The sequence below is a fragment of the Triticum dicoccoides genome, chromosome 5A (genome assembly GCF_002162155.2).
Source record: "Triticum dicoccoides isolate Atlit2015 ecotype Zavitan chromosome 5A, WEW_v2.0, whole genome shotgun sequence".
NCBI lineage: Eukaryota > Viridiplantae > Streptophyta > Magnoliopsida > Poales > Poaceae > Triticum > Triticum dicoccoides.
In genome coordinates this window covers 652,186,829-652,201,296 of record NC_041388.1, presented here as the reverse complement: position 1 = coordinate 652,201,296, position 14,468 = coordinate 652,186,829, and the positions used below count along the sequence as shown (strand labels likewise).

The 14,468-nt window shown below is 49.0% G+C and overlaps 1 protein-coding gene across 1 annotated transcript; it reads left to right on the top strand.

The window, feature by feature from the left end:
- The first annotated feature begins 7,773 nt into the window (after positions 1–7,773).
- On the top strand, positions 7,774–9,277 carry LOC119303770. Its single transcript, XM_037580914.1, has one exon. It carries the CDS (start codon positions 7,871–7,873, stop codon positions 9,131–9,133), a length of 1,263 nt encoding a protein of 420 aa, XP_037436811.1. The 5' UTR covers positions 7,774–7,870; the 3' UTR covers positions 9,134–9,277.
- Positions 9,278–14,468: the final 5,191 nt, after the last annotated feature.

Below are 14,468 nucleotides of genomic sequence, written 5' to 3'. Positions count from 1 at the left end.
GGCGGAGAGGGCTTTGTCTAATGCTCCGGCGGGTCATGCACCACGTTCAGCTCTGGCGGCGGTGATGTGCCGTCCGGACGAGCCCATGGCGCAGCGCCGCCCATCGTCTCGCGCGGCAGTCCTTACCCCACTGTGCCCAAGCATCCGCAAACACCACCATCCGAGTTGGCTGGAAGAGCAGGTATGTGCCGTCGGCAGGCCCCGGCGACACGGCGCCCGCCTTCGTCTCGCTCAGCGCCGTTCAGTCCTTCTGCCTCTCGCTCAGCGCCAGGTTTCGATCTGTCCCGGACACAAACCACTTAGTCCTGGTCCCGGAGCACCTTGGGCACAAGATGTCAAGATCAATGGCAACGGTGGTGGAGTTGCCTGGAGACGACGAGCACACGAGAAGCTCTGGGGCAGCGAGATGCACAAGCGTACTAGTAGTTGCCAGCGATCAATACTGTCCTCGGTTGCATGGTCTTTAATTACATCCATGATGTAAAGAGTTTACGACAGTGCTCCATGCAACAGTCGTATTCCGTCCTCTCGCCTGCGCGCATGCAGTGTTCCATGCAGCGGCGCGTCAGCTCCTGTGTCAGGTGTGGTCCTTCGAATACAGATATACACTACATATATCACTCTCCAACCCTCCTCTATACTCCAACTAGCACGGGAGGCTACTTCGAATCGCGACGCACGGCGGGCCGTCGATGCGCTGCGTGCAGCGATGCACTTCTTGCCAAACATACGTCTTTTTCTTTCTATGTTGCGATGAGGCAAATAAACTGGTAGCAGTTTTCACAGCATCTCCAGCCGTTCGGCCCCCAAAACGTCGAAAAAGAGCGGCCTGGGGACGAACCGGTGCTAGATTGGTCTCTGGGGGTGACCTAGCTCTCAGCCACACCCCCCGGCGCCGCCCCTCAAGTCCGGAAAAATTCAAACGTAGTCATTCCCGCTCACAAAATAACGTCACAAGTCCGGCCATCACAGCGGCCCAGTTCGGCATGAAAAAGTTCGGCGTACAAAAAAGAAAGGACACGCGTCCAACGCATCACACTACAGGGTCGGCCTCCGGCGTTGGGGGAGTCGGCGTGCGCGGGCTTGGCGGTGTCGGAGCTTCTTTTGTGCTCGGCGGCGTCGGCGCGGCTTCTGTGCTGCTAGGCGTCGTGGAGGCATCATCGCTCGGGTTTGGCGGCGTCGTCGGCGTGGGCGTGGGAGTTGGCGGCGCCGTCGACGGCAGCTGGTTCAAGATGAGGCCGCGCTCTGCCATGTACCGCGCCTTGACCTGCTCGTCGTTGCTCTGGAGCATGTCTGCCCCGCCCAGCAGGAAAGCCATGTCGGCGTTCCTCTTCTTCGCGGCAACGTTGGTCCGGAGTAGGTCGAGCTTGACAGCGCTGCTCGCTATCAACGCCGACCACCGCGCCTCGGTCTTCTCTTCACGCAAGGCGGCCTCGGCCTGCGCGTCGGCGAGGCAATGCTCGATGGACTCCTGCATGCGCGCGGTAGCCGAGTCGGCGTGTTTCCCCTTCTTGGCCCCTTTGTTGCCTTCGGGGCGCCCGGCGTCGGCGCGTCCGGCTTGTAGGTCTCCTTAGCCTTGGCGAGGGTGCGCCGGACATCTGCCCACTTCTCGCACTTCTCAATTCGCTTGAAGACGTGGAGGTACTTGAATTCTTGGTTGCTGTTGTCCTGGCGGTACATGGCAAACATTCGCAGCAGCTGCGCCAAGGAACAAACAGTTGGCGAGCGCGCATGGCGAAAAGGAGAGGAAGACCGGCGTGCCATACCTGATCCTCAATGCCAGCTCCACTCTCTGGGCGAGCCGCGATCTCCTCGACGATCCCATGCCATTTGTTGCATGCCGTCTGGATGAGCCCGCAATGGTTCGCCATTGCCTTCAACCCGTGCTGCATGTGGACGCCCTTAAAGTAGGGGTGCTTGCGCTCGTCGAACTTGACCTTGATGCGCTCCCAATACGTATCGATGCTCTGGTTTGTGCTGCTGATCGGGTCGAGGCAGACGACTTTCCATGCTTTGGTGAGACATTCTTGCTCCTTGGACGCCCACTTGATGCGCGGCTCGCCGGTCCTGGCCTCCCCTTTCTCATTCTTGCGTCTCCTTGCCGGAACCGGCGCCGCCTCCTCCTCCTCCTCCCCGTCCTACTCCTCCTGCTTGTACGGCTCCTCCTCGCCGTACTCGAGCTCGCCGTCCATGTCGTCATCGAGGTCCACCGTCTCGTCCTGGGTAGCAAACTCGGGGGACGTGGTGGCGGCCGAGCCTGCCGTGATGATGTCGTCCATGTCGGCTTCGATCGCGTCGGTGTCGCCGAGGTGCGACGTGGACGCGTGTGAGAAGGGCAGCGCGCCACGGCGGAGAGGGGGCGTCGGGGAGAATGCGTAGGCCGGCGGTGAGTAGTTGTATGGAGGGTACTGCACGTCGGCGAAGGCGGGCAAGGGTGTGTGCTGGGCCGGGTGACCATGGAGGAAGGTGATGTTGGGGTTGAACCCACCGTGCGCGTCCCCGTAGGCGTAGCCCGGCGAAGGCGTGCATCCCCAGGGTTGCAGGGACGACGAGAAGCCGGTCGGTGAGCCGACACTTTACTGGCTCCAGGGCGTGTACTAGGCGTGGCCGCCGGGTGGATTCATCATCCCCACTGGGCCGCCACGGCTTGTTCGGCCGAGCGCTCCGCTTGATCCACCGCAGCCGCAGCCGCGAGCGCCGCGCTGTCCCGGGCCTTTTTGGCGTTCGCCCTGTTCCGCCGGTCGGTGGTGACAGCCTCCCGACGCTGAACTTCCGCCCTCCAGTCGGCGTTGGACATGCCCGGACGCTCGGTGGCTTGGACGGTGGCGCCCTAGGCTTCCTCTGCTTCGGCTGGGCGACGGCGACGGTCGAAGCAGCAGCGGCACGGGGGATCACGTATTTCTTCGGCGGCATGGCGGCCGGCTGAGAGGGGAGGAGGAGGAAGATTGGCGGGAGGAATGAAGCGAATGAGAGGGAAGGCGGGGGGGAAAGCGGGAAGAAACGACGGAAAAAGGCTCTCAACTCGCCGACAGAACAGTGCGCCGGGTTCGGCCTGGAACTGCCTGCTGTTATTTCGGTCCAACCTGACGAAAAATGGACTCATGAGACGCGACTGAGCCGATTTTCGCCTGCCGGCATTAAAAAAACGCCTGAGATGCTTTAATAATCAGATTACCTACGCACGAATTTGACAAGAACCAAACACCTCAATTCTTGACGACAACCTCCCAAAAAGTTTCTTGTACAACAAGTATTCTTGACGACGGTGTATATACAATTATGCATACCATAGCTCATCCGGTTCTGCACCCAAACTACCATCTTCCTCGATCCGTCTAGCTACCATCTCCGTCCTGAGTGCATCGTTCCATCCTCTGTACAGTCACGAGCAGCTAGCGGGAGATGTCGTGGCCGTCGGAGACGTCGGCGATGGTGGGCGGGAAATTCCACGCGTAGCACCCGACGTCGTTCACGGCTACCAAATCGTACACATGGAGGGGCGCCGTGTTGGACGTCAGGAACTCCTCCATGGGCGAGGCCGTGATGGAGGTGGAGACCGTCGAGCTGGGGTACCGCAACCTACGCGCCCTCGCCCTGCTCGACGCCGACTCGCGCCGCCCCATCCTCACGGTCGAGGAGGCCTCACGGTCGAGGAGGTCGGCACAAGCCGGCGCCGGTGGCAGGCGATCAGGGGCGGGGGTGTGAGCCGGAGCAAGCGGCTCTTCGTCGCGGTCGACAAGGCGCAGGTTTGGGAGATGGGGATCCTTGTCCACGTGTTCGTCGAGGGCAACTCCTGCGTCGACCCAGACTGCGGGTCAGTTCTTTTTGCTCTATAATTCTGAAGAATTACGATTCTGGAAACTGCCCACAGAATCGTCTGCCTATAGAATTGTCTGTTCAGTTTTTTTTCTATAATTCTAACCTATAATTGTTGTATAAGGTCGCTCGGTCGGGCTGGGCTAGTGACATATTGGTTGTAATTTGAGTCCCCAATAGGAGTAGTAATTCAAACCGAACAGTTTTTCTTTTAAGGGCCCGGCTAGAATTGCCAGGATTGCCGAGTTTCCACGATTCTCAAATACACTAGCGATTCTTATAATTCTCGAATGATTCCTAGAGAAGAAACAAGTTCTTTTGCGATTGTGATTCTTCGAGCAGTAATTCTTCATAATTGAGCCAAAAGAACTGGGCCTACATCGTCCACGGCAGCTACCACAAAGGAACGATGACCATCTCCCGGGGCGGCGGCCGGAAAGATGTTGCGCGGATCGGCAAGGAGGCGAGCAGCATCTCGAGCGTCATGAAAGGAGAGTACACGTACCATGTCAATATCATCCCGGACGTCGACCAGGCGTTCGTCCTCGCGCTCACCATGATTCTCGACCAGAGGCACAATTATGAGTTTGAAAGTTCAAGCTGTTCCTGTAACCATTCATCTCACCATGGAAGTAGATCGACAGAGAGCCGCAGTCATCATTAGATTATAATACTCCCTCTATTTCAAAATATAGTGCGCCCGTTCTTTCCGAAGTCTAACTTTGATCATAAATTTAATCAATGAGACTAACTACGGCGAAAGAAAAAATGAAGAGAGTACCATAGTACGTGGAGGTACATCACATCACTGATATACATTCGTTTCCGTTTTGCAAAGCCATCAATCGTGGAGTAGCTTGATTTAAATAGTTTGTACTAGTATTTCATTTATGTTTGTGTTTTCATATATATTTCCTCCATCTCAAAATAAGTATCTTAACTTTAATACAAGTTTGTACTAAAACTATTACAATATTGAGACATTTATTTTCAGACGGAGGGAGTACAAAGCGGCAGCAAATTTTAGTTATAATCTTCCGATTGATTCTCGCGCTCGCGGCGAATGCTCATGTGACACGTGCCCCATGGGATCGCTCTTCCCCTTCGTCCTTCTCTCCGGCCGAACAGTCACTAGCTACCACATGATTTCTTCCCTAAGCACCCTTCCTTTCCTACCTATCCTCTTCATGTACATCCCGCATCTTGCATGGTTGGTGGGCTCCCTCCAACTTTTGCAACACAAACCAGGGATGTGCCTTCATCTAGCGACACGCCCAACTCGGTGGCCTTCAAGCGACTCCCAAAAGAACCTGACGATGTGAAGTGTTGCCCATGGTCACATGGCCACTGTTGCGAAGTCCCAATGGCCACTGCTGCAAGTGGGGGAGTTGTGAGCATAGACGTCACCAGCAATGGCAGAGCTATCAAAAAAATGTTGGACGGGCTGGATAGTAAAAACAGTACTACAAAACCAAAAATCGATACATTATTATGGGAAAAACTTCATGTAAAACTTTATTTTGCTCCAGCCTTGGATGGGCCACGACCCTTTGAGTCTTGCCATAGCTCTGCCAGTGGTCACCAGGCGGCACATGCTATGAAGACTGGTGGCAATTGCTACAAGACGGAGTGGCGAGCTATGGGTGTGGAGGTGTTGGACGATATGTGTTATGGGCTTGCGGGGACCGCTGTCAGGGCAACCACGACTGCAAGGCGAAGGGATTGTCTATGTCTGTTGCGGAGTGGGTGTTGTAAGGTAGCGGATCCGCTACCAACGGTGACAGCTTGTTGCTGCAACCGCGGATCACATCAGTGTTGCAACATGCATGATAAAACATCGATGATGTTGGGTTGCCGCATGATGTGACTGATACAAAGACCAGGGCGACTCTATAAAGGTGGTGCGAGGGTCTGCGTCAGAGGTGTAGTGGGTCTGGTGCTGGTGCTGCAAGGGGTGTCACACCAACGCTTCACCCATGTTGCAAAGGGAAGTCATTGCATGCAATGCTGCAGCACAACATGCAGTGGTTGTTGTGTGCTATAAGAGAAGCCGTGTGTGAGAGATGATGACTAGGGATCCAATGGTCGTGTACCTCACTGGATCAAACGGTTGTGTATCTTGCACCATACGAGCCTACGTGGAATCAGTCGGCTGACACTAACTCAACACTATTTTTTAAGGGATAACACAACCCTATTTTGTAGTTGTCTGGGTGGCAAAAGCTTCCCATCTAAACTTTTTACTTAAACCACCACTACTGTAGGAATGCCTGCCGGTGACGGGTGGAAAAAGGCATCGGTGTCGGGCGAGACTCTTAGGAGCGTCCGCCAGTGACCTCTTGCCACTGCTAACATAACATCAATGGCGGGCGTGTGCTTGCCACTCGTAACTAGTTAGCCAGTGGCGGGCCGAGAGTAGTGCCCGGCACTGATATAATCGTCGCAAGAACATATTTTTGTTCCCGTGAATTTACTGTGCCATAGTTTGTACACATGATTTATAAAGAGTAAATATAATTATAAAATTCATAGCAATAACTAAACAAGGCTTTATCCATTTTAGGAATAAACGGCAAAGCTCCATATTTATTTGCACTTAACAAACTGATATCAATGCATCATGTCCATCTTAACAAACTCAATAACACATCGTCAGGTTACATAATGTTCATATCTTCGACCTTATTTCTAAATAAGATTGACGACAACCATCATCTGCCAGTTGTTGTGGCGGCCCTTCCTTAACGTGATTACCACTGGTGTGTCAACCCTTAATCTCTTTCGCTTGCAGGCTTGGCTTTGGAAATAATTTTAATATGGTCATGCTTAGGCTAAGCCTAGCCTCGAAGAAGGCATGATGTCCTTGATTGACAATGTATGAATAATTTGTTAGCTAGTATTTGTTAACCCATGTAACACCACATTATAATCTATCATTGTACATTCCCATTGCTGATTATAATCTACCCACGTAATACCCCTATTATGCACTCATATGATTAGTTTTTGTACGAGATTAATATTTTTTGCGAATTAGTATGAGATTAGTAGTGTTAGCATTGTTGGCATTATATTAATCTGAATTAAATTAATAGAAAAATTGCTAATTATATCAATGCGAGTTTGCATATAAAAATGATGTCATATTTTTAAACTACAAATCTAATGTCAGATTATAAACATTACCAAAAAATTGGTAGCCCGATCTCAATGGTAACCCGGCAACAAAGCTAGCTTTCGGTCTGTAAAATACATGCCCCGGAGTATTATGTTTGTTGAAGTTTATGTTTCTACGTCGTCAGTACGGATTTATTAGTCTACTCATTTTTTGAATCAAAATTTGACATTTTATTTAAGTAGCAAACTATAAGTTATATACTACTCCCTCGGTTCATAAATATAAGATGTTCTAACTTTCTTAGGAATAGGGTGTATTCACTCATTTCGGTCTATATGTAACACATTTTGAAATATGCAAAACATCTTATATTTGTGAACCGAGGGAGTACAAAAGTAATAACATTAAACCTTTTTCCGAATACGAATTCAACACTACAGTTTTTGTAACTAAAAAATACTTGCATTTTTTTAGTAATCAAATTTATAGTCAAAATTACATAAAGCGTAGAGTAATCTAGACGGCGGAAGTACTCCACATCGCTAAATTGTTCGAAGACGAGCATCTTTTGGTTTCACCATAAGCTAACGCTTTGGAAACCATCCACGTGACTGTACTGCAGAGAATTGGCAAGTCACGAGCCAGGACGAAGCTGACTGCCCAATGGGTATTTCATTTCTTTTCATTTCATGAAAAAAGCAGATGCTTTGGGAACCATCCACGACGATTCGACGAAGCCACCCTGACCGCCCAATGGGATATATACGGTCTCAAAAAAAGAGAAATCAATTTAATTAATTATTAAGGAGACCTAGCCCCAGTCAAGAGAAGAGAAGATTGCTCACTGCAGCAGCGGTCAGTCGCCCACTCCACTCCGCTCGGACAGAAGGAATCTTGTTCTCGGGAAAAGGAGGGAAGGTTGCGTGAGAGCAAGCAATGGCCTTCGCTGACGCAGGAGCACGGAGGCTCCTGCGCGGCGCAGGCGGCGGTGTTGCTCGAGGAATCGCCGCCGACGCCGTCGGCATGAGCTTCGGCCTCGACGGCTTGTGGCAGCTCATCGCCGGCCTGTTCGCGAGCGTGGCTCACCTGCTCGTCCTGCCGTTCGAGGTGCTCGGGCACTGGCTGCAGGCGGCCGTCGCCGCCGTGGCCCACCTGGTCGTCCTGCCGTTCGAGGCGCTATGGCACTTGCTGCAGTCCGCCGCCGCCGGCGTGAGCTTCTGCTTCGACAGCCTCGTCGCCGCGCTTGGGAGCGCGGCCCACGCTCTTGTGGTGCCGTTCGAGGCGCTCTGGCACCTGCTGCAGTCCGCCGTCGCTGGCGTGAGCTTCTGCTTCGACAACCTCGTCGCCGCGCTCGGGAGCGCGCCCCACGCTCTGGCGGTGCCGTTCGAAACGCTCTGGCAGTGGATCCAGGCCGCACCCGCGAGCATCAGTTTCGGCTTCCACGGTCTGGGGCAGCTCATACACGGCTGCTTCGACAGCCTCGTCGCGGCGCTCGGGAGCGCGGCCCACGCACTGGCGGTGCCGTTTGAAGCGGTCTGGCAGTGGCTGCAGGCCGCCGCCGCGGGCGTCAGTTCCGGCTTCGACGTCTTCTGGGAGCACATGCAGGGCATCTTCGCCGGCCTTCCCGCCGCGCTGGCCAGCGCTGCCCACAGCCTCGTCCTCCCATTAGAGTCTTTCTGGCGGTGGGTGCACAACTCCATCGCCGGCATCAGCCTCGATCTGGACGGCTTCTGGCCGCTCGTCCAGCGCTTCGTCGACACGGCCGCGAGCAAGGCCCACGAGCTCGTCCCGGCCTTGGAGGCGTTCTGGCGGTGGCTCAAGGACGCCGCCGTCGTCGCGCTCCCTTACGTGCTGGCCATCGCCGCGGTCGTTTGCGTTGCGGCCGTGGCCTGGTACTGCTGGCAGATCCTGTGCACCGCCGCCGTGCAGGTGGCGAAGGCGCTCGTCCAGGTCCTCTCCTCCTGCTGGGGCTGGTTGTATGGCGTTGCCATGCTGGTCGGGCCGTGCTGCGGCCACGTTACCATGGCCGCCCCGGGCGTTGCCGGCGGGCTGATGTCACGTGTTGCGTTCGAGACGGCCCCGCGCCTGTTCTTCCAGATCTCCCGCTCCGCTGGCGCCCCCGTGGCCACTGCTGTCTTCTCCACGCCCACCATCGCCTCGGCGGTCGCTGCGCCGGTCGCCGCCCTTTTCGGCGGCTGATTAAGCCGACGTTTTCAATGTAATTTGTGCTCTACCAGCGCGCGTACTCTATCTTGCTTGGCTTCCAAAGGCAATGTATGATTTGCAAAGACAATTTGCGCGGATCATCGATCAACTCCATCGTGATGATAATCTTTTGTTATATTCCAGATTTTCTTCTCGCAATGGATCATCACAAACGACAACAACATTGGGTAAAGCTAACAATGTAGTGCGATCCACATCTGATCTAAACAAGTCATCCTTCTTTTAGAAAAGCATGAATCGTACTACTACTTTTTTGGAACTATGTACGAGACCTGCTTGGCCGAATCATATCGACGACCTATTACTATTAGCACGATGGAATAGCTTTGCTTATTTTTAGGATGATGACTTACTCACTCTGAAGGTGGTTTCTTTCATCTACAATGAGAAATGATACCCTCAATGTATACTGTTCCTTTTTTTCCATTAAAAACTGTCCGTCTTAACGAAAATATTGCTCCTTCTTCGTACGAAATGTTCTGTTTAGTTTCACTCTTTAAATCGTTCCTTTTCAAGAGGAAAACGTTTCTTCTTCATAAAAGATGTTATGTTTTCTCCGGTTATAACTTATTTTTAAAACTCTAATCTACATCTTGTTAATTACTCCCTCTATAAACCAATATAAGACGTCTTATATTAGTTTAGAGAGGTGTAACCTCGACTAGCAACCGAACTAAGGGAAAGTAGTCGAGCGGCATTGTTGGGCATGATTTTCCGAATAAGTAATTTTACTAGTGCCGGTATGTACCTGTGGGCAATCCTCCATTCATCAATCTCCTCAAGATCCATGCAGATTTTATACTCTATTTTCAGATATAGATTACATATAGCAATACATGTACTAGTGTCAGATATTGTCAGCTTTTACAGAAGAGAGAGAGAGAGTTAGAGTGGAGAGCACCGTGCATGCATTCTCTCACGCCATACATATGACATGCATTTTATTTTTATCCTCACATTTTTAATGATTCATATCTTTTAAACCAAATATCCATTATTGAAACTTTTTGTATATTTGAATTCATGGTGACAACACCTTCAGAACAAGATCAATTTTGTATATGTTTGAAATATATTTTATTATATGTTTCAATTATCTTTGAAATCTCTTTCATAAAACATTACATTGTTTTACTATTTCATAAAGTTCTTTCTAGCGTTTCACTTATTTTCACAAAGTGGAATATGGAACTCACAAAGACACGGATATATTCGATATATTAGTAAAATAGAATTTAATATATTTTTATAAACAAATTACGCACAATGAACACAACCAAATTCTCATATTTCAAATAACCAAGTTAACATATTTTTGACGCCGTCGAATAAGCAAATTGACAGACATGCTAAAAAATTGAGTAAAGTACGTGGACAGCAAAGCTATAATTTAAACGTGTTTGAAATAGTCAATTTCCCGTATTTTAAACAACCTATTTCACATATTTTTCACACACCGGAATAAGCAAATTGACAAACAGACTGAAATATGTTTCATATATTTGAAAAATGTTTCACATATTTCAGATAATCAATTTCAATTTTTTTGAAGTAACCATTTCACATATTTTCACAAACTGGAATAAGAAAAGTGTCAAACAGACTGAAACATGTTTCATATATTTGAAAAATACCAGTTTCATATATTAAAAAACTGTTATATTTGAAGTACTTCTAATTTTATATATTTCAGTTGTCTTTAAGATGACTTTCATAAAACATATTTTTTCGCTTTGATAAGATATTTCATATATTTGAAATAATCAGTTTCACACATGAAACAATCCATTCTATATATCCAAAATAACAAGTTTCGCATATTAAAAAAATGGACCTAAATTGTTGCATAAAACTCACTTCGCTCATTTCAAAATATAGTTTTACTCATTTCAAAAAACTTATTTCAATCCTTAAGAAACCGATTTAACACCTTTTGCCAAAAAACCTTGATTTAAGTTATTTTAATTTACTGGTTTTAATTATTTGAAAGACATGTTTCAATTAGTTCCAAAAACAATTTGATTCGCTTCATTAAACATGTTTCGCTCAAAAGTTTTGAAATAATCACTTTCACATATTTGAAATAACTAGTTTCAAAACTTCACAAATATAGATTTCACTTGCTTCATCAAATATAGATTTCACGCCTGTCATTTTCAAACACTCAAATAACGGTTGTATTTCACAAATATAAATTTCAAACAATGAAATAAGCAGTTTCACGCAAAAATATATTGAGTGAAATAAGTTAATTGAAATGTTGAAACTAAACATATTTAAAATGTATTTAATCTTGTTCTAAAGATCTTGACACCCAGAGATCAAATATATAAAACATTTCACTTATGTAATTTTGGTTTAAGAGATATGAACGGTTGAAAATGTCAAATGAAACTTAAATGCTACCTTTGTTATGGGAGCCAAGAGGGGGGGAGAGTATGTTTGTGTCATGCATGCGTCGTCGCATGTACTTGTACTGAAAAATGTGCTGACAAGAGTTGACAAGATATTTCATATATGATATTGTCAACACAATACAAAGGAATACTAGTATGCATGTATACAAAGGAGTACTTGTACTGAAAAAAGTGATGTTGTCAGCTAGATATACAAAGGTATTAATTCATTCTTCCATTTGATTGTTATTTATTGCCATATTTAATGTTAGCAAGCAAACTAGAACTCCCATACGACGAGCTAGCCCCTCAAAGTGACTGACGTCTTTTCTCTTTTTTGAAAAAAAATACAATTTAGATGCCTGCACAGGCTTCTCGACGGGCGTGACGTGTCGCCGCGCCTCTGACTGCTAAGTATGTATGTGAAATGGAGGAGGCCAGGTCAGACGTGAGGCCGATATTTATTCTATATGGAATGTCTGACTCCATGCATCCGCACCTCGCTGCGCTGCACTGACGACATCATCGTCTGGGCGTCGGAGAAAAACGATATCTTCACTGTTCGTTCCGTCTATCGGTTTGCCATGGACAAACGCGAGCGTCCATTGACCACCGCCATGAGTAGGGCACCGGATGGTCGTCGCGCTATCTGAAAGACCGGGTGCCCTGCTCCCCCGAAGGAACGCGTGTTTGCTTGGCGGATTATGACCAACTCTCTAGCTATTTGGGCAAATAAAGTATCACGTCATTTTGAGCTTTCTGACATATGCCTCATTTGTGGTGTGGAACGAGAGGATGGATTCCATGCGATGTGCAAGTGCCCCTTTGCGAAGGAACTTCGGCATGCCATGTTGCTGGATTGGGTCATCCCGAGGGTTGAATCCATTCGCAACACCGGGCCAGAATGGTTGTTCACCCTCCTTGAGCCTTTGGACGAGACGACGCGTATGATCGTAGTGATGATCATGTGGAGGACTTGGTACGTGCAGAATGAGATTACGCATGAAAAGTGACCACCTCCAACTGAGTCCTCTCGGCGGTTCCTACATGGATATATCAACTATTTGTTGTGCCTCAAGCAGTACCCCGAGATGTTGTGAAGGTGATCAATGCTGCACCACCAGCACATACAACCAGCGCCCTAGCTAAAGAGGAGCTGAGCTGGGTCGCTCCTGCTACAGGATGGACCAAGGTGAACACGGACAGAAGCTTCATACCAGCTATAGGTATGGCAGGAGGCGGGATGATGCTCCGGGACACTCAGGGAAACATCATATTTAGCGCTTGTCGTGAACTCTGTACATGTAGTAACGCCCTGGGCGGCGAGCTCGCGGCGTGGTGGGAGGGGCTAGAGCTAGCCCTCCACCGGACGATGCTAGCAATTTCGAGGGAACTAGATAGTTCCGAGGCAGTGTCGACGATCATAGCAAAATCCGATGATAGATCAGTACATCGTTTTGTGATCCAGGAGATTAAAAGCTTGGCCTCAACTGAGAATAGAGACATTTCTTTTACTCTTCTATCGTCGTTCGCAGAATAAGGTTAGCATGAACTTGCCGTTTATGGCCGTAGTACCCCCAAACTGCAGTGTGATTGTATTTGGGGTTAGACTTCATTGTAAACTTGGTTGTGCCTGAGAGACCCCCGTGAGTAAAGAAAATCTCCTTTACCCCCAAAAAAAGAATGACTGACTCCACTAGCACTGTTCACAAACACGACAGGATGTGTCGGTGAACGTTTCGGGTGTTCATTTTAATGACAGACGTCGGAGAAGCCCTAAGGTGGTAGATCGAAACGGTAGGACAACTATGTGAAAGTGCCAGGAAGGCATGCAGTTTGGTACAGTACTACCATCTCCCTCACTGATCCGCACTGCAGTGTCGTTGCTGCAAATGCCAGAACATCCCGCGATTAAGCATTGCAGCAAAAATGTATTTGAACGTATTTGAACATATAGAAAAGAAGAGTAAATAGCATAAAACTACTAGTTTACATGTTAGGGTTTTAAAAAACTACTACTTTTTAAATTTTCTCAGAAAGCTACCAAACGCGCGGTTCGCTGTTTCAAAAAATCCAAACCCGCGGTGACTAGCGATTTAACCGTTTTCTGACCGCCTGGGCCCATCGGTCAGCCCACATGGCCACGCGCGCTCACGGCGCGGCAGTTGACGGCCGTTAGCCAACGCGGTCCGGTCGGAACCAATGTAGGCGGTCGGGTGTCTGGTTCTCTCACTCCCCCTCCTCTCCCCCGCAGTGACCTAGGTGGGCGATGGCGGCGGTGCAGCCAAATGTCGTTGGCGGCGAGCGATTGAGCCAAGGCGGCACCGACCAGGAGGGCGTTGGGCCCTCAGAGGTGGACAAATGGCTAGGCAGCTCCAGCTTCCCGGCGCAGCGGTCGCAGCAGCCATCACCGCCCGCGGCTCATGTGGATCCGGCGAGCTCAAATCCAGAAGTCCGCGCGGCCAGGGCAGTGGCGAAGCGCATCCACGCTGATCCAGCAGGCGGCCACCATTGAGCGTCGTCCTTTGGTGGAGTGAGGTAAGCACTGGTCAATGTTTCTGGGCCCTTTAGTTAAAATTTCTGGGTGCTTTAGTTCAAATTAGAACTAGGGTTAGTAATTGTTTGTTCTTGGCATGCTAATGTATTTTATTGGTTAAGTCAGTGTAGAAGAAAGTGCATTTGGTTAGTTCATTTGGTCAGTGCATTCACTGTAATTAGAAGAAAGTTCAGTAATGTTCAGTGACTTAAAAATAATTGTTTGTCAATTTAATCCTACAACTTAGATGATGCGATTTAGGACTTGAGGCTACATTTTCAAGGAATAGATAATATGGAGAAAAAGTATTCAGTTTCCTCAGATATCAGTTATCTGGCCATATTAGCATTGGTTGAGTTGGAGGGTTATGGAATGG

Bases quoted from the DNA above. Each gene is read 5' to 3' on its own strand.
- LOC119303770 (XM_037580914.1), top strand. From the start codon at position 7,871: ATGGCCTTCGCTGACGCAGGAGCACGGAGGCTCCTGCGCGGCGCAGGC.